General features: G+C 40.2%; 1 protein-coding gene across 6 annotated transcripts in view; it reads right to left on the bottom strand.

The window, feature by feature from the left end:
• The window catches only part of trit1 (tRNA isopentenyltransferase 1), a 36637-nt gene that overhangs the window by 9613 nt on the left and 7812 nt on the right, over positions 1–19212 (bottom strand). For 3 of the 6 annotated variants that reach the window (XM_029513375.1, XM_029513380.1, XM_029513378.1), the window contains exons 2-8: positions 13634–13774; positions 10252–10350; positions 9600–9754; positions 8123–8265; positions 7852–7963; positions 1823–1935; positions 1646–1723 (exon numbers count right to left, since the gene is read on the bottom strand). In XM_029513375.1, coding sequence (XP_029369235.1) covers positions 1646–1723; positions 1823–1935; positions 7852–7963; positions 8123–8265; positions 9600–9754; positions 10252–10350; positions 13634–13774 — 841 coding nt within the window. Of the gene's footprint in view, positions 1–1645; positions 1724–1822; positions 1936–7851; positions 7964–8122; positions 8266–9599; positions 9755–10247; positions 10351–13633; positions 13775–19212 lie in introns of all 6 variants that reach the window. The other 3 variants (XM_029513376.1, XM_029513377.1, XM_029513379.1) reach the window with 3 other exon arrangements.

Raw genomic sequence — 19212 nt, 5'->3', positions numbered from 1 at the left:
AACCACGATTGTACTTGTAGGCCTGTAAGTTTTTGAAAAGCATAGTCCTTAAGCCTGCTGCTGCTGTTATTGTCAGAATCGGACTTCTAAGTATTTCTCAAACTACAATGGAGGTAGTAAGTAAAATGTATTATTTTGAGAAAACGTCAGAAAACGTCAGAGGATAAAAAATACATATGTATATATATTTATGTATCTTTCAACATGGGCAACAGCAAACACAAAGAATAGAACTGATCTCCTCTGTCATCACCTGTACGACCAGGCCTGCCGTGGCAAAAAGCTCTGAACCTGAACATGTTCGCTGACATTTGAGCAGAGCAAGGAAACGTACACAACCTTAAACACGTGCACAAAAGCAGACAACTCCAGACAGATTACTGCATATGTAAAAGGGCAGTACCAGAGATACACACACAGATGAAGACCATATGGTGTGTGCAGCGGGCAGGCAGGCAGTCAGAAAGAGGGGTATTGAGGTTTAGGGCCTGGTGCGGCCTAAGCCACTTGGGCCTAACAGGATTAGGAGGCTGGGTTACTGCAGGACATGCTGCTGGTGGGACACAGAGGCCAGGTTTCCATTTGACAGACAAATACAGAGAGCTTTTGTATACATTTTAAAACACATCTGACTTCTACGGGTTGCGACCAGGGTGGGAAATCACTACAAATGATTTTGGTTGTGCTGGCTATGTTTATCCATTTTGCTGTGCAAGCCCCTCTGGCAGGTAACCAACCACTTTAGTTTATTTTTATGTATTCGGAGCCACAGGGCTATGAAAAAAGGGTCAGATAGAGGTCTATGCCACAGTTGGATCTTGAAACATTATCTCCTCAATAGCATCACAGCAGCTCATGTATGCTGCACAAAATCAAATCCAATCCTATGCCAGTGAATAAATAAATCAGATGTCCTAATTTGAAATATATAACACTATCAAATCCATTATGTACTTAGGAGAGTGAGACACACATTCAAGCAAAGGACTAATTGGGACGTTTGGGAAATAGAGTTATTGCTTACTTACGGAGAGTTCACAAGTAAATATTGAATATTAAGCTTTAGAAGCTATATTATCAAGTTTGAGTTGTTCCCATTCAACCTTTATACTTGGCTAACCAAACCCAGGCCACCTTAGCATATGAGGTGTCAGTCTCTTCATCAAATGCTTGACATGTAATAATTCTCAATATGTCAAACATTTCCTTCAAAGGTACAAACTAACCACTAAGAAGAAGAAGAAAAAATTGGAAACAATGGCAAAATTAAATTGTGCTAAAACATTAGACCATGAAATATTCCCTTCAAATGTGTGCAGTGTTTATATTTGTTAAAAACCTTTACCGTAAAGTTGTGATTATTTTAAATGACATCACCCTAATCCTCTGACACACAAATACAAATTACACCTTGTACCTTGGAACAGAAGAGTGTCTGAGAGGCTTATTGTGTCTAATGGAGTGCATGACTCGCATCTTGTTAAAGAGAGTGCTGATTGTGGAGGACGAATGCGCACGCGCACGCACACACACACACACACACACACACACACACACACACACACACATACACACACACACACTCACAAACACACACACACACACACAACACAACACACTCAATGAATGGGTGAAGGATACTTACGTTGAAGGAAACGATTACGGACCCATTTATTCTGTTTGCGGGCGTAACGCTTTGTAGCAATCTTCACAGCTTCTATACCTGGACAGAGTTAAAGAATACATTTATTTGGTTGATCATTCAACTTGTCAGTTAACCAGTGAATATAAATCCATCTTTGTGATCGGGTATTTTTCTCACCTTTATCCCGTAGTGCGTTTTTCTCCTGCTGGGGGCTGCTTTCAGGAGCAGTCAGGTAGTCATGAAACTCTTTAAAACCAATGGACTGGAAAATCCCATGTTGATAGCTCTGACTGGAGAGGAGAGGAGGAAATGAAACATTATCCATCAATACAGAAAATTTCTGTCTCTAACTTGACACTTCTAGACACCCAGTGGTGACTCATGTCACCCTCTCCTCCATCTCTCCTTCCATCCCTGAACAAAGAATATCTGTCTGAGCAGATGTGACACCCTTCAGGGCAGAAAGCGACTGAAATAATAATAATAATAAAAGAAAAAAAAGTGAAAGGCACTGGCAGAGGGACCCACAGGTGCTGGGACTGTAGTAGCCTGATCAGGGTGACATCAAGTTGGGGGAGAAACCTTCAGATTACCTCACTAGACAATGAAAACAGAACAATATCAGTCATCACCCCCATGAGAGCAGTGCTGTCTGTTCGAGCCCAAACTGCACCTTCCTGATAGTATAGTTTGGCTACTCTATTGCTTTGTGTGTTTAGGTGAAAGACTTGATCCTTTTCTGAATTAAAAATGATTGTGAAAATGGCAAAGGTGATCTGTGATTGCATTTTCCTTACTGCCAGAACAAGAATGTGGTTTTATGTAACCAAACAGCTGACCTGACTAATGAAAAAATCAATGTTTAATCGAGAACAGTGGGGGTGGAGGATAACAGTTTAGACTATGTGTAATGGACTCATAAATGTTTGGCATGTAAGGCAAAGTTGATGGATGTGTCTACAGCGTTTTCCAAAAAAGATAGCTAGATACTGTTTGTGGTATTAGCTGATTTAATGTATAACGTTTCACTGCAAATATTCGGGTTAAAGATGGCAATGAAAAAATATATAACACCTCATTTTCTATATGTTATGTAAACCAGTAATAAGTCAGTGAGGTTGGTGATTTTGTCCCTGGCCATTAGGCCCAGACCTGGAGGACACACAGCGAGCACACCCTGAATAATGCAGAGCTGGAGAGGGATGGAAAAAAACTTTATGGATTTTTTGGATGGTCCACTGGCCCAGTGATGTGACAGAATTTCTCCCAGTGCTCCCGATGGCCAGTCAGACCATGACAGACTGGTCTGATGTAAATGTGAGGGCGGGGTGACAAGGAGGATCTCAGTGAATCAATGCTCTTGCACACAGCTCTATCCATTTGAAATAGTTACAAATCTATATGTGGTGGTCATTGATATTGAAGAAGCACGCCACTAATAAATCAGTGTTTAGGCAATACTGGCCCTTTTTTTTTTTTTTGTTTATTCACTTCATAAAAATAATTATGAATATTTCAGACAATGTCTGATTTCAATGTTATAAATCATTAGTACTGATTTATTTTCTGTACACCATTTGCACTCTCCACGTGTAAGTTTTTCTTAGTAAGTTTTTTATTAGTTAAATAAGAAAATCTTGGTTATTTAATTTCTAAAACTAATATGTAAATCAAAAGTGGATATAAAACAGAGTTGAAGCGTATTGAATAGATTTTTTTATGAAGAGAAGTTTTATGTGTAAGAAGTTTGTCAGAACAGCTCTGATTCACAAAGGTATGATTTTGAATTCAAATTAAACAACTTTCTGCAAATTGTGTCAAGGTGAGAGATCAGAGGGGTAGGGATGACACCAAAAATGCAAATATCATGACACAGTCTGATCACATCCGTGTCGGATTTGTTTACATTCCAAGTAAATACAGTTATGCTTCGTGTTTAGAGCAGCCATGACTTAGTGAAACAATTTAATTTCCTTAGATAATATCGCTCAACTCACCATAGTACAATGACCTGTACAGTTTATAATAATTCCCAGATGTTCTGATTTTGATTCCTGTTGATGGTGAGTTAACAAAAAGACCAAAACATTTCTGGAGCCAACAGGAAAGAGAAATGGAAGAGACACAAACTTTGCCAATGACCTGTATTCTGATCATGTTCAGATCATTACAATAACCATGAAATACAAACCACTTATTTGAATTAATTTGGATTTGTAGGCTGCTTTTATCCTTTGTGTGGGGCCTGTATTTTCTTTTTGCCAAGAAGTCCCTGTTTCTGCTATCAATTTTGTCTTTTTGTAAGGCCCTTTTATCCTTTTTTAGGAAATGCACTGTAGACTAAACAGGGTAATTGTGGTGGAAATTCTTATCATTTCCTGGTGAGAGAATAAACATATTCAACTCGGCCATGCTTGAAAATTTTAATATGAGAAATCCTTGAAAGAAACACATTATTATTATATCCAACACCAACAAAGCAGCATAGTATGTATGAGTGTTAATGTTTTCTTTTTCGTCTCTGTCTGTCACTGATTGTTGGCCCTGTGATGGACTGGCAACCTCGCCCTCACCCAATATGGGTGGGGGATTGACTCCAGCATCCGCTGCAACTCGGAAATGGATAAGCAGTAGAATATGAATGAATGAACCAACAAAGCAGACAACAAGTCACATCAATATTGGTCAGATGATTAGGGCCAGAGAGGTCCAGAGTTTTGTCTGACAATTTCTCTCTGAATTGAGCTCAGTTTTATACATGGATGTAAACTGAAGATCTTATGAGCATCACATGAGTCTCATGTTTATTCTTTGCTGGGGGTCCTGACCTAAGATCATGGGATCTCTGACTGACCTGATAGTATACTGAGGGACACAGAATGGTGGTCAAACTATTACGACCACATGCCTCTAACAGGGCAGGTTTTAACAACCGGAAGTAATCTATTTAGGTCACTCAAAATTCCTCTCACAGTAATAATAACTATTACATTGTTTGTTCTGTAACTTCTAACATTTAACAGAAATAAGAGGTGTAAATAACATAAAATAAATCTGGCTAGACAGGTAGAGACAGAAATTTGAGAATAGCGACAGAGCACAGGAAATGTAGAGTCAATGGAGGGAGGAAAAGAAAGACAGAGGAGAGGGAGGGAAAGATCTGACCTTGATGTCTGGCCACAGCAGTCAGCCGGGGATGGAGACATGAGGCTGAAGGAGAGACAGACAGAGCATGAGAGAGAGAGAGAGAGAGTTGGAAGTGGGGGGGAGGGTGAAGTCCTTGGGTGATCAGATTGCTGAGAGGGCAATAGTGGCAGATATGGAAGGAGGAGAGAGAGACATAGAGAAGGTGGGAGGACAAGGAGGAGGGGGCTGTTTGATGAGGTGGGATGGGGTGATGGGGTGATGAAAGAAAGGAGGGACTAAAGAAGGGAACTGGCAGCTTCCTGGGCATGGTTCCATCAATGCATCAACTCCCTGCAGCCACACCCCTCACAGCACACACATACACTATCAGTATCTGCTGCCAAAGACACACAAAGCAGTATATTTCCACATTTCTGTTTCAGCTATCAGTGAAGCTCATGTATACTTCATGTCATGCACATTTTTTTTTTAATTAATAGTGCATTTTTTGTTGAGATTTTGAGTCTATGGATAAATATTAAGATTCATATTATACATGATAAATAAAAAAGGGGGCATTATAAATTATTATCAAAGAGAGGGCTTGTTGCTGGTAGGAAAAATAAAGCTTGCTGAATCAATTGGTGTTTGCATGTTAGCAGAAATATTAATCATGATATTTCTGTCACAAGCTGTGCATGGTAATTCACGGACAATTGCAGAGAATCTTTATCTTACTAACTGCACACCGCTACGACTGCCGTGGCTGACACACAGGCCAGAAAATAATATTAGCAATTCTTATCAATTCCATGTCAAACCCTTTAAAAATGCATTTGGACATGGGCACTTTTCATAATTTATATAATATGACACAATTTCAATTTTGTGTGACATATGTTTTTTCAATCTTCATTTATTAATTTTATATTCATAGTGGTTAGCGCTGTTGCTCCACAATAAAAAGGTCATGGGTTCGGTCCCCGAACCTGGGGCCTTTCTGTGCTCCTTGTGCTTATGTGGGTTTCCTCCAGGTATTCTGGTTTCCTCCCACCGTCCAAAGACATCATGTTTGGGTTAACAGGTGACTCTAAATTGTCTGTAGGTGTGAGTGTGAGTGGTTGTTGGTCTCTGTCTGTCTCTGTGTGTTGGCCCTGTGATGGACTGGTGACCTGTGCAGGGTGACTCCGCCCTCATTGAGTGTGAGCTGCGACTGGCTCCAGCACCCAGATGACCCAGAAACGGATAAACAGTTGAAGATGAATGAATGAATGAATGAATTGAAAGTAACAGTCCACAGCAAAGGTAGGTGTGAAGTATTTTTGTCTCATTCCGCAACAGGTTTTCTTGCCTTTTCCCTAGACTGTTGTGGTTTTCTGGTATGCTGGCAAATCCATGATTTAGTCCTGTATTTCTGTAGCAGCCTCTAGAGCTCAATGCACAGTCATTTCTTTTTCTTTTTTATCATTATTATTGTTATTTATTTTTTCAACTTGATATGCTGTTATTTTAATTAGTAAGTGGCAGAGAGGCTGACAGGGAGAAAGACAGGGAAATTACATGTAGGACAGATCCTGGGAATCGAACCCAGGACACTGTGATAAAATGGCATGTGCACCAACCACACAACAACCCAGATTGTTAACACATTAACTTAAAAAAACAAACCAATTCAGAATATATTTTAATCAGTTTGAATCATTCGCTGCACCACGTACAACAATAAATACACAAACGCACTGGAAGTAGCACAGACTGCTGTGTTTACCAGTGGAAACAAAACAACAACAACAACAAAAAAAAAAAAAAACGATGGAGCTTGTCTCTTTTGTCAGTAGTGTCTCTTGAAGTGCCTTTGTGTTTTTGCATTTGGTTGATTATGTTGTGTAATGCTGCAAAAGCAACTATCTGCTGCAACATGACTGAGGGAAGGGGAGCAAAACTAAAAAACAGTATTATTCAGATGAATAAAAAGAATTTAAAGTAACAAGTGGTTGCAATATTATAACTACAGGAACCCATCTATTTGGAGGAGAAAGAACATTGAAAAACGGCAAAAATCACAATGTCCCTGAATGATACTAAGCCAGATATGCCACCACACAACAATATTTACAGTAGTAAAACAGTGGACCCATATAAATGAAGGAGTCGCTCACGTCCAGTTCACTACTGACCATGTGGTTACTGTTAAAGAATTGTCAGACACAAGTGGGGAATTGCATTAAAGACAAAAGATGTTGATCTTTATCGTGTTACCGTTGTCTTCAATAGCATCTATAGTTCAACAGACACCATAGCAAGGTGAGTAATTTGCTCTGTGACCAACATCCATCCAGTGTGGGATGAATTTCCTGAGGTCCTGAGGTAATAAGCACCAATCACCAGACTCCCCTGGCAGTGCTAAAGTCCTATGGAGAGACCTTATCGCTGCAATTATTAATAATCACTGGACATCCTAAAGAAATATTAGTCCCATCTGATCTAAACTCACAACAGTGTGGGCTGTATCTAAATTGGTCTCCAGGCCTATGGGAAACAAGACGGTACAGAACACAGTGACCTGTCAGAGCTGGAAGGAGAAATAAATAACTGGATAGCTACTTGGCTGAGGTCTCTTCTATTGCCCTGGTTACACGGATGAAAGGAGTTGACTCTGGGTTCAGACTGAATGTCTGGATCATTAATTTAGATGAGGGGGAGAATGTGAGCTTTGACTTGCAGGGACACTCTCCCCTCATGCCCCCCTGTAAATGCTCAAGAGCAAGGACTACAGGGCCATAGGAAAATATCAGATTAATTTTTGGCACATAAAACAGATTGTAAATGCCGTTCTATTCTCCCTGAATGACTTGGGAGTTCGGTTGATTTTGTAGATAAAAATGAAATAGTTGAAACAAATTAACTAGAAAATGAAGCCATCTGCTCACTTTCCCAAGATCCAGTTCCAATGTTTTTTGCCTTCAGCAAAAATGATCAGCCAACAGATAAACGATACTAATGAATAGATGGATGGATGGATGGATGGATGGCTGACTATGATCTGGAGGGTGAACCTGTTTAGCTGCTTATTACCTTACCTGTCATCCTGAATTTTCTGCTGATTGAAGCGAATGTGGAAGTCTCTCAGCTCCTTTATAAGTCCTGCAGACAACATCTCATCTACACGAGAGTCTAAGCGCTTGTCTAGAGCTGGAGGGGAACAGAAAGAAAAAAATTTAACAAGTATACCAGAAAGAATAGACAGATGCAGATGCAAGCTAATTTCATGCTGCATTGAAGCTCCCATACGATAATCAGCAGCTCTGTTCTTTACAATACATGGAAATGGAAGCGATTGTTCCTCCTTACCCTCCATGTCAGCGTGCAGCCAGAAAATGCAGGGGTCTGGGAACCTCAGCGGGCCCCCGAGTCCGCCGCCTCCCTCCTGACCCCTCTGCTCCTCTAGCCAGCGACTATGGGGGATGCCTGTTTCCTGGTGTATTTGCAGGCTCCTGTGGATAAACATGGACGCATAAATATAGGTTTAATGAATGCCTCAATTGGATATCTGTGTAGACATAACAAAGCAAGAGGTTTTTCAGCTTGACACAAAATCCTAAAAGCCCCAATATAGAATGACTTTATACCCCAGTCCCTGTAAATCAGGCCTGGGTGGGTAAACTGAGATTGGACAAGTTAACCATTCATTTATCCATTTCATCCAAAGTAAATGAAAACCTCTCCACTTCTGAGGCACAAATATAGAATCTGGTTTGATAATAGGATAAATGGTATGGCTGCACCAACACATTGTGAACAAATAAAATGTGCAACGTCAACACAAGAACAAAAGAAAAGAAGAAAAAAAAAAAAAAACAACTTTCTGCATGGGCTCAGACTCTTTCAGACTCTTTTTGTTACCACATGGTTATATTTCAGCTGGGCTTTTAAGATATTCAGATCTGAATCCAAACCTGATTCTTAGCTGTGCCCAGTTTCACTCTGCTGTAATGATGAAGAGATAATTCCCGTCCTCTCCTGTCACCTAACCTACTCAAAGAAAAGACCCGAATTCACTGACTGCTACTTATCAAGATGTGAGTGCATGTGTGCGTGTGTGAGTGTGTGTAGACAGACACACACCGTTAGTGCAGTTTGGGTGGAGGTCATATAGTGTGACTGTCAGCCTGAGACAAAACATTAGCCCTTCAGGAGCTCACACAAAACATAAGGAAACTAAAAAATGTGCACACAAACAAGTTACCACAAGACACACCTAAATCATTTTACACCATATTGTCCTGAAGGTGAAAAGAGCCAGTTCCTGTTGCTCTCAAGAGAAAAAGAAAAAAATCCTGTACTATAGGCATTTCTATAAAATACAAGTAGCGCTATTCAAATGCTGATAATGTTTGCAATCAATATCATGTGTGGAACTAATACATTTATTTTCTTTTAGGACTCCTGTACTGGCAGTTTAACATGATGGAAAAAAAACATAATTCTGTCATAAAGGAAATGCAAAATAGTGCTGCAATTCACAATTCAATCAAGATATATGAAATCTAAAGCAAAGGATCAAACAAGAAAATACCTTCACTCACTCCTCAAAAAGGATGCATCTTCAGGAAAGTTGCCAGCCAATTATTTAATCGGGAAGTGAAGATAACACGACAATGCCCTAAAGCGCAACGGTGATCAGCTAATATGTTTTGCTTAACAAATAGAGTTTATTATGCCTAACGATCTTGCAGCATGAGCGATAAAATGAAAAGAAATCAATACTGTCAATCAATACTTCACTAGAACACATACACCATTGAAGATATCTACTCAGCTGTTGCACCTGGCAATCTTGCGTTTGTCATTGGGGTGCAGCATGGCAGCCATATCGGGGTCCACCTCCGCCAGTTGTGTATGCAACTCAGCCGCTCCAAGTTTTTGCAGCTCCAATTTCCTGTCCGACGGCCCATCTCCTCCATCTTCTGAATCTTCAGTCTCCTGTTGTGCAAGATATTTAAAGTGTTCCTCTGGATTGTATTCAAGTAGTGATCTTGAACTAAACCCTCCAAATATGTAAATACTGTACTGTACTAATATACACAAAACTGATGCCATTAGCTTTAACCTGTGAGTCACCCTACTTAAAACACATTGATTAGCATCTTGGCACATGAGGAATTTAATAAGTCTTACTTTTACATTCCTATCTATGTAAGCACAGAGAGCAGTAGATATTATACAAAAAAACATTCAAAAATGTAGGTTTCACTATAAGGGCGATATTTCCAGGTTCTGGTAACAGATGGGCTGAAATTATATGTATGGGTGTGGATTATCTATATTATTTGTGCTTCACGCATAACTTGGCAGTTTTATCATCAGACAAACACACAAAATCTTATCGATCCACATGTGATGAGTGTTCACAACAAAGGCAGGGAAAATACTTAGCAATATAGAAAGGGAAGATTTGTGCTCTTGAAATATTCACGCACCCCTGTATCCAGCAGGACTTTCCACAGCAGAGATTCAATGTAATAATTTGTCCCTCCAACAATGATTGGGAGTTTTTTTCTGCTGTGCATATCATCTATGTTGAGTGGGTTAAGGAGGAAACTGATCTACACAGATTGTATGGAAATCAGCACACAAATCAAATAGATAATAAATGACTTTTTGAGGTTCTTTCGACATTCAAACCCCAACGGCACAAAAACATCCGAGGCAGGTTCTAATTTAATCACTGTCACTCACTCTGAGAGGCTGGCACTCAAATTTTACTAAATTGTGCACTTACTCGAGTTACTCATGTCGGCGGTACATTTTTAACGCTGCTTGTTTAATGGTTTCATATTATGTGCACATTCAAGATAACTGAGAATCCAAATGGGAGAGAAAATTGAGCTTTTGGCCTTTTGGATATCAGAGCCCTTTTGACTCAATATACAGTGTTCACGTTACAGCAAACACTTAAAGAACATACCACTTGCGCAAAGTATACAAAATGCAAAATACAAATGAAAAAGTAAAATGTGACTATAGCATGAGATCGGCCATTTCACTACTGTTTGCTTCAGAGTATTACTTTGAAAAACTGCAAAACTTAGAAGAATGTAATAATATCTGTTGCTGCAAAGTGCAAAGCAGAATACACAATAAACAAGAACAATACTGCTTAAATCCATTACAAACTGTAACGCTATAAGAGGGCTGCAACAGCAGTATTAAACAGAATATTGTATTTCTTATCTGTGTCAGCATTTACAATAAATTAGTGCAGTACAACTGATAGATGATATACTACAGCTGTAACTGAATATAAATGGATATATGTAATAAGACTGATGGTTATTTTTCTGCTTGTTGGCTTGTGACTCTATAAGGTGAGCAACTGTCCGTCATTTATTTAATTTATTTCTATGAAAGAGAAAGCGTGGATAAAGAGTGGAATAGACAGAAATTCACACAAACGTGAAAATGTAGTGTGTATTTTTTTTTCTTTTAAAGAAACCTTGAAAAAATCCAATGGAACAATAATGTACAACAATGATGGTGGACATGAAGCATGTGATTTTTTGCCACTCAAGCTTGTGCTGCACTGAAAAGACAAAAAACATTGCAACCTTTAACTTTTAACCTATGCTTTTTTTTTTTCCGAATCTGAAGTTTGACTGCTGGCCTTTAAAAAGACACTCAACTCCTGACCTTGGTAAAGCAGCATAGCGAAACACAAATTAATTTGCTACTTTTACCAATTTCAAGGACATTTCAAAAAGACCTATCATGATAAATGAATGATAATGAATGATGATTTGTTTTAGTGTTCAGCAATCTTACAAGCAGAACATTGATTATGAATCAACTGACTGTCGCAGCTTTCAAGATCAGGCTTGAAATCTTAATTTATGACAAAGCCTGATTTAATTGCTCTTTTTCTTTTCGTTGTGCTGCTATAGGCCTACACTGGGGGTTGCACTGAGCACCTCTCTCTCTCCCCCACCCATGCATGTACATTACAACATTACATGTCTGTAACTTTGTCTCTTCCTGTAGTCTGTGTTCTGTCCCTCCTCTCCCCGTCCTACAGATGCAATCACTGTATGTTTTGTTTGTATTTTCCATGACATCTTCTCTCCTCTTGGTCTAGCCCCCCCCCCAATCTCCTTCATGCTCACACTTATGGTATCTCTCTCACTGTTTGTCCCTTGCAAAGGAAATTTTTACTTGCCATTGTTGCCAAGTGCTTGTTCTTAGAGCTATTTGTTGGGCAGAGACCCAACATCTCCATGAAAAGTTTGGTATAAACCTGCTCTATATATAAAGCGCCTTGATGTAGCTATGTTATGATTTGAAGCTATATATATATAAATTTGATTGGATCTGATTTGAAATGATTGTGCTTGCAGTATAAACATGTCATCTAAAACGTCTAAAACTTATCGATTGATTGAGAAAATAATAGACAGATAAAGTACAAATAAGATCCAACTATGGATCCCATTTTGATTCCTTTTAAAAACACAGTGTCACTTGCATTCGGTTCACATTAAGTTTGAGTTCAAAGGAAGAGCCTTTGTGGTCACATAAACTGAGCCTTCCGGAGCCACACCTTTTTCCTAGCCCTCTCTTTTTCTGTCGCATCTTCTCTCATTTTGCACCTTTCCTTCTCTCTCCTCCCCCCCTCCCTCCTTCCACTCACCCACCTTCTCCACTCAGGGATAATTAAATAACCACTCTGCCATCGTCACTCACCTCTTCTTTCTCTCTCGCTCACACACACACACACACACACACACACACATACAGCTGCATCATTGTGTATGAGGGTGGGGGAAACAAGAGATGGAAAGAGAGAGATCACTGACAAGTAGTGAGGAAAATTGAGGGAGGGATAACAGGAAGAGGGCCAGAAGACTGGGAGCATTAAAGGAGAAACACAGGAGAGCTTCAGGAGGGGCATTATGTGATTGAGTGAAGGACTGATAGCTGAAGATGTGTCATTAGGTTCTTGTGTCTTTTAACTTCTTAAGTTTGTCAAACCTATCGTGCTATTACACACTAATACACACACATCCCTTGTTCTTCCTCTTCATCATCTCCTTTACAGTTGAAAATCCCCCATGCAGCATCTATCCCTTTAATCTGCATTCATCTCTTTCCATTTCTCTCTCTTCCCACCAGCAGGCTCACACTGCACTGAGCGTATTCTTGGAGCTACCGCATCCCCTCTCACTGCACTGCTGAATGTGTGAGCGAGAGAGAAAGAGTGGAAGAGTGTGTGTGTGTGTGTGTGTGTGTGTATAAAATCCTGATCTATTTATACCTTCTCTAGTTATCGCCTCCTCTCTCCACATCTGTGTGATGGCTGGAGTCTGCAGGAGGGTGTGACTGCCCAGAGTTTGTGTGCATGTGTGTACAAAATGTAGTTTGAAGCCACTTGTGAGGACAATTCTGCACTGTGAGGTCGTTGTGGTCAGTCATCACACATTGAAAGGGCTTTTTTAGGGTTAATGTTAAAGTATGGTCAGGCTGGGGTTGGGTTTAGGCATTTTGGAAATGCATAACTATAGGAGGAATAATGTATACGTGTGTGTGGCTGTTCCACAGACACAGACTCCTATAAATATCTCAGGCCAGACATATCGCCCATCTCATTTTTAGTGCAACATCTGCACTGATAAAACAAGGATAGAGCTGTCTACACACAGACACAAACACCCGAACCAATTAGTGAAAGTCAAATCAAATGAATTCCTTCCTGCTGTTACCACGTATTAATAAAAGATTACAGATGTGGCAGGGTTGATAGGAAAGTGTGGAAAGAGATGTTACAAAACACGCTGTTCATCTGCTTTCACGCTTTGCGGAAAAGGATATCAGAGCCAGGGCTTTGTTCCTGAAGTCCACCACCGTGTAGCTGCTAACTAGCGGGTCAACAAAGCTGATCATGTGATGCCTGCACTGGGCAAGCTCCTCAGCCGTCACCTTATTGGTGATGATGTCGAGGCCCTGGTAAACCTGAAGACAGCACAAAGGAATCTGTTAACAGGGGTGAAAAGGCAAACACTAAGTGCAGAAGTACATCATAAAACAGAAAACGAGGAAAGAGGACAGGTAGTTATATGGAGGACATAAAAATAGTAAATCTACAGTAATGCACTCCAAGAGTGGTAGTTTATTGGAGGTTTGTCCTAGAAAGCATAAAATCGTAGTCAACACAAAAAAATTGCTTTCATAAAACAAACAGGTCATGAAATTGAAATCTAAGATAGTAGTAGGGTGGTTCTCTGTCTGTATTTGACAAGGTCAGAAACTGGAGAAAGGGTTGTTATGGAGAAGTGATAGTCTACATGAAATGGCTCTGACCATTCCTGTAAATGATGATACACACCTCCCTTGTCCATTTTACATCACCCAGTGACAGGACTCCTCTGCAAGGAATGTACCAGCAGGGTGTCACACAGTAGTCTCACACACACACACCATCTCAAGTGTTATAGAGATGTTACAGACTGTAGAGCTGACTTTATAACTTGGCTCCTCTCTCTACAATTCAGTGTTTTAACTTGGATTTTGTTTTTATTTGTTTCAATTGCCATGATTATTTTGAAAATCCAACTACGATAAGCTTTCTGGCTTTCATGGTAGAGCTTCCTGTAGAAGAGAATACTGTGAAGACACAGGACTCTGATGAGGAATGATAACTGGATCGACACGTGGAGTCACTGTACAGAAAGGCGATTTGCCACGTTTAGCCAAGTAGATTTGTAGCTGCTGCATAAAGTAGGCAACACTGTGGTTTGCACTATTCCATCTCTGCTTTTCTTCTCCAAGCTGTCCCAATGTAGCTGATCTGTGGGTTAATGTCCTCCACCAGAAACCCCTTGAAAGACCTTCACTTTTCAAACAAAGGTTAGTGTCCAGCTGTTAACACCTTGTTGAGCAGCTGTATTAAAGGCATTTTTTGATAATGCTTTGCTGGTGGAACAGTTTCAATTAGTGCCAGATTTCACGTAGCCTGTCCAAAAATGAGACGTTTTGAGCCTTCATTCTATATCCAAATTCTCTACAAAAGACAGAGAAAAGGGGAAATTGGAGTTTCATACACCAGTTGAGTTCAGGCTGATAAAAACTGAATCAGGGAGTGACCATAGGTGTTTGTCACGCACACTGGGGCAGGAATACGGCATCTTAGTTTGGCATAGTTTAAGCAAAGGTGGAGGGGTTAGAGACTCAAAAAAAAACAAAAAAAAAAAAACAAACTCTGATGAAGGTCATCAATGAGTTCACTTGTCATATTGTATATGCACGGCTGACATGAGTTTGGGAGTACAGTTATTAACTCTAATAACCAACAACGCAGGCATTGAGCCTAATCCTTGCAATGTCCAGCAACTGAGCGTGGCCGTCAAGATTTACTTAACGGCATTTCAACTCTCAGCATTTACCAAACTGCAACATCACAAACGCAAGATTTTAGTCTGTTGATTGGTAGGTTCAAAGTATTAAGGCAGTTGGATGCTGTAGATTAATTCTAGGCCATGCTAGCTCAACAATATTTCAACAGAAGTTAAACTTTGAACTGAAGTAATTAGATGGCAAAACATGAACATCTACGCTAGTTTATCATGTTAATACACCTTTACTGACTTATCCTCAGCTCTGTGTGTAGTCTACCATCAACCATTCAAAGTATGTGTGTGCGTGGCACAGAAAGTAAATCAGCCCAAAGTTGCCAGGAAAACTTTATGAAATCCTTCTGAGTCAAAACGCTCCACAACACTTCAGTGGGCTGCAAGTTCTGGTTGGATTCAGCTGTGATTTGCGGGAAAGATGTTGGTGAAACACCCTATTGTTCAATAATTCAGAGTAGGAAAGTGGTTTTAATCATGAGCGCTCAGTTGGCTAAGGTGACTCAAACACACTCCCAAATGAACACGAGTATCATCTTCACAGCATGAAAGAATGAATGAATGAAGTCACTCATGGTTTAAACAGTGAACTGATTTTTCCCATGCATTGAGGAAAGTTGAGTTGTTGTTGTTTTTTTTTTGTGTGTGTGTGTGTGTGTGTGGGGGGGGGGGGGGGTCACTTCTCGTTCTGACATTTTCCCCAACTAGAATCTGTGTGAGGTTTGGACAGCTGGGACATTGGTGGATGTGGAAGGAAGAGAAAGGACAGGGTCAGAAACCCGCATGGTTTTTGCTTTCTTCATGTAAATATTAGTGGGTTATGGTTGACAGCCCTGTAGATGTGTTATTAGTGTGATAAGTAACAAACGGTGCACAGCAGGCGTGTAAAAACCATTGATTTTTCCAGGTACTAAAACTGAGTGAATGGATTTCATCTGCTCAACAACACTTAGCATAACCAGCAAAAAAAAATTATTCACTCAAGGAAACATAATTTTGTGCAGTTACAAGTTGTTGAAACAAAAGAAGATATATATGCTATCTCTCTTTCACACACACACACACACACAGTATAGCGTTCCCCTACAAGTTGGAGTCATTCCCGGATGCTAACAGAGTTTAGGCTGACATTAGTCACTCAGGTTTGTCCTCTGTCCTACAGGCTTTTTTAATTGCATTTCAGCAAACAGCCAAACCTACACTGACATTAATCCTAAAGTGTGACTCTGCAACTAACTGCCTGCACATACAACGCTAAACTAATGCTGTTTACTCCTTTTTTCGGTTGAGAAGCATTGCTCTCTGACTTAGGCTTTTAGCACAAGATCGTGTGTGGCGCCATCAACAAAATATTAAAGGCCTCATTACTTTTAGTTCTCCAGGTTTTGTAGCACTTCAACTGTTACCATCACAAATTTCAGAGCAATCAGCATTAACATTAGCTAATTAAACAGTAATTAGCATCAGCTAGAAATGCAGTTGCCAGCTAGAAAACTTTTACTGTGTCATGGGTTTATTACTTCAAAGTTATCCTTTTATTTTCACGTTTCAGCCCTCATTTTGGTTTTAGTTTCTTTTCTCAATGTCGATTTTTTTCTGCAGTTGCAGTTTTCTGCTTACTTAGGCCAGAACATTAATTGTCTGAATGTCTTTCTTAGAAGTATTTTTGTTCTGTCAGAACATGTCAGGAAGATTTTATTTTCTCTGAAATGTTTTTCAGTTTATGAAGCTTTTGTGGTGCAAGGTGTAGCCACATCCTCTGGAATACCCCCTAACCTTATTATACAGCATCACCGTGTACCCTGAATCTTATATTTGAAAACAGCAATATTACAGACTGTTTAACCCAACGTTATAAATAACAAACACAAGTGTGCATAGGTGATGGATCACATGCTTGATGACGGAGTCTGGCGGTTGCGTGTGCTTCACCAAATATTCTTGAGCACCGCAGCAAGCCAAAAGTGGGGAGCAGGGCTGCACAGAATAACCCGGCCTGATAAACTATTCATGGCTTCTCTGCACGACAGCGCTGTCAGCTAAGGGAAGCATGGACGCATGGCTGGATGGATGGGTGGATGGGAGACTCATGAGTGAAAGTTTGAAGGGTTTTTTTGGAATGAAAAACACCACAACAGAAAGGATGACAGAAGATGAGCAGACAGAGGAGCATTGTGTACTTGTTACAGCGAACAGGATGCTCCCTGACAAATTTGCCCACATTATCCAACACCGCCTCTCCTGTCTTCACTGTGTTCCTCTCGTACACGCACACACAATCGCACAAACGCAGAAACACTAAAAAGAGAGGACAAGATGATGGTACCAGAAGGATGGTGTGTGTGTGTGTGAGAGAGACAGAGACACTGAGTGAGGTTCATGTGTGCGTCTCTTTGCAACTTTCAACAAAACATGCAAACCTCACAGCCCATTTCGCAGCTTTCATTATATGTTATATAATATTCATTATATAATCTTCAGCAAAAGATAGAGTTGATGCCAAGTTGTCACAGAAGTAAACATTCAACTTGCCATTTTCCTGAGCACTTGAAGGATTTTTCGTCTACATTGGCTTTAAAATGCTGATTTCATTACAACTACATCTGCTGAAGAAGAAGGGGTGTGATGTGATGAAAAGCTACAGAACAGCTGCTAAATTGACCGCGCGCCGAGCTTATGTCCACTGCTTTGAGGGACAAGAACAAGATTACGTTTAATTGTTATCAATGTCTCGTCACAACATTTTACACGCCTGCTTCTAAATGTTTTGCTTATCCACTATTTTTATCCTGTCTCCCAAACTTTGAATAATAGCTCCTAGTTTGCTGTAAGTTTTACTCGATCTACCCTCCTCCTCACAATTGCCCTCATTTGGTCAACTCTTACCTGCCACTGAAATTGCTAGCCATTATGCAAGCGCGCCATAATATACATGCATGTGCTCTCGTGCTAGCGGGTTGCAGATTGTGAAGGCAGATTGTGGTCATTTTAATTTCGTTTTAACGAGAACAAGGAGAGCAGAAAGGAAAAGCACGCAGAAGAGGACTGGAGTGTAAATAAAGAAGTGAAACCAGCCACGTGTGGAATATGTGAAGTGAGTAGAAATGCTTTGAGGGAGGTTGCAAGTGAGAGAGAAAAAGTGACAAAAATTAAGGCCATCATTCAAGGTGGTGGAAATGAGCAACAAATTGCAGTGATCTGTCAGCTCAGAGTCATAAAGGCATCAAAGAATAATAAAATTAATGAAAATGAAAGTTAGCTAATCCTGCTTACATGTGTATTGCGGAAGAAACTGAAAAACGGATGTCAGATGTAGATTAGGATGGAGGTTAGCTTCTTTTTTTTTTTTTAAGCAAGCATATGAAACAATGTAAGTAATAAAATGTGAAATTTTGATATTTACTGGGCTGGAGAGAAAATACACAACAGTGTGAAACTCACAAAAATGTCAAACAGTGGAGGAAGAATTAATTAGTGCTGAGCAAGTTGTTTGGTTGGAGCTAATGTTGGCCATATTTCATGACATCTGAGGACCAAACAAGAAAATGCACTTAGCCGCTTTCTATTAATGAGGAGTGTGGTTGCGGAAATGCCAGCCTGCACAAGATTTACAGGAAGGGGCAGATATTTTACAACCACCTCTATGCTGCAAAGAAATTAAACAACGGATGAGTCTGATGAGTGAATACACGTTATTTCTTCCCCTCCAATAGGAATGTGGTGTGTCATTTCTTCATCAATGGGTATGTTCCAGGAAGTTGCTGCGGAAATGCTTCAACAATTTTTGCTGATCACATTAGACTTATTGTGACTGCAAATGTCATAACTCATATCAATGTAGTTCAATGGAAACCCAGTTAATGTGGGTCCAGCTGCCCACTCTTTCCCGTCTGTCTTTTAAATGGACGTGAATGGATGTGACGGTGTGGCTTGTGAGAGAGTAAGAGAGGAGTGTTTGTGTGCCAGTGTGTGAGCGAGACAATGAGCTCAGTGTTCGCGCTCTGTGGAGCCTGCAGCCGGGCTGCCTGGCCAACCTTACGCCCT

This window comes from Echeneis naucrates, chromosome 11 (assembly GCF_900963305.1).
Source record: "Echeneis naucrates chromosome 11, fEcheNa1.1, whole genome shotgun sequence".
Taxonomy (NCBI): Eukaryota; Metazoa; Chordata; class Actinopteri; order Carangiformes; family Echeneidae; genus Echeneis; species Echeneis naucrates.
The sequence above is the reverse complement of the archived record's forward strand: the minus strand, read 5'-3'. Positions and strand labels throughout refer to the sequence as shown.